General features: G+C 52.4%; 1 protein-coding gene across 1 annotated transcript in view; it reads right to left on the bottom strand.

Annotated features, from left to right (window-relative positions):
• Positions 1 to 441: 441 nt before the first annotated feature.
• Positions 442 to 572, bottom strand: part of ZNF395 (zinc finger protein 395) — a 7,297-nt gene continuing 7,166 nt past the window's right edge. The window contains exon 10 of the mRNA XM_010290573.1: positions 442 to 553. Within this exon, the coding sequence (XP_010288875.1) occupies positions 442 to 553 (112 nt within the window). The remainder of the gene's footprint in view (positions 554 to 572) is intronic.

Below are 572 nucleotides of genomic sequence, written 5' to 3'. Positions count from 1 at the left end.
ACAAGGGATTTGCACTTTCTAGGTAGTCAAAGGACACAGGAAGCTGCCTCAAGGCCTCACCCCAGCCACGCTGCAACAGATTTTAGGGCTGATCTGGGAAATGCAGGAAGCTCTTTGGTCCTCAGATCACCTACAATCTTCCCTGAAGCCTGAGGGACCGGCTTCCTGCCCTCCCAGCCCCAGCTTTTACTGTACAAAGGGAGATATTCTTTAGGTTTAAAAAAAGTTGGAAAAAGTTTTTTTAAAAAAAAAAAACAAAACAAACAACAGAGCAAAAACCCAGCAGATGTACAATATACAGAAGGAGGAATTTACACGCAGCTCTGGAGGCGTCTTCTGGGGTGGCAGGAGGTACCTCCAAGGTCCCTGGTTGCAGCAGTGAGGGACTCCGGTGCCCCCCGGGCAGGAGCAGGGGAGGGACGCGGCACCGCGGTGCTGCGCTCAGTCCAGGAAGCGCTGGCAGGCTTTTTTCCACCGGCAGGCTGTACACCACTGATCCCGGTGCTCGATGCCATAAACCTTACGGCACTTTTTGGCTTCACCGCGGACTTTCCTGCAAAAGGGGAAGAGAA

Source organism: Phaethon lepturus, unplaced genomic scaffold (assembly GCF_000687285.1).
Source record: "Phaethon lepturus isolate BGI_N335 unplaced genomic scaffold, ASM68728v1 scaffold39787, whole genome shotgun sequence".
Lineage (NCBI taxonomy): Eukaryota > Metazoa > Chordata > Aves > Phaethontiformes > Phaethontidae > Phaethon > Phaethon lepturus.
Note: the sequence above shows the minus strand (reverse complement) of the source record. Positions and strands in the feature narration are given on the sequence as shown.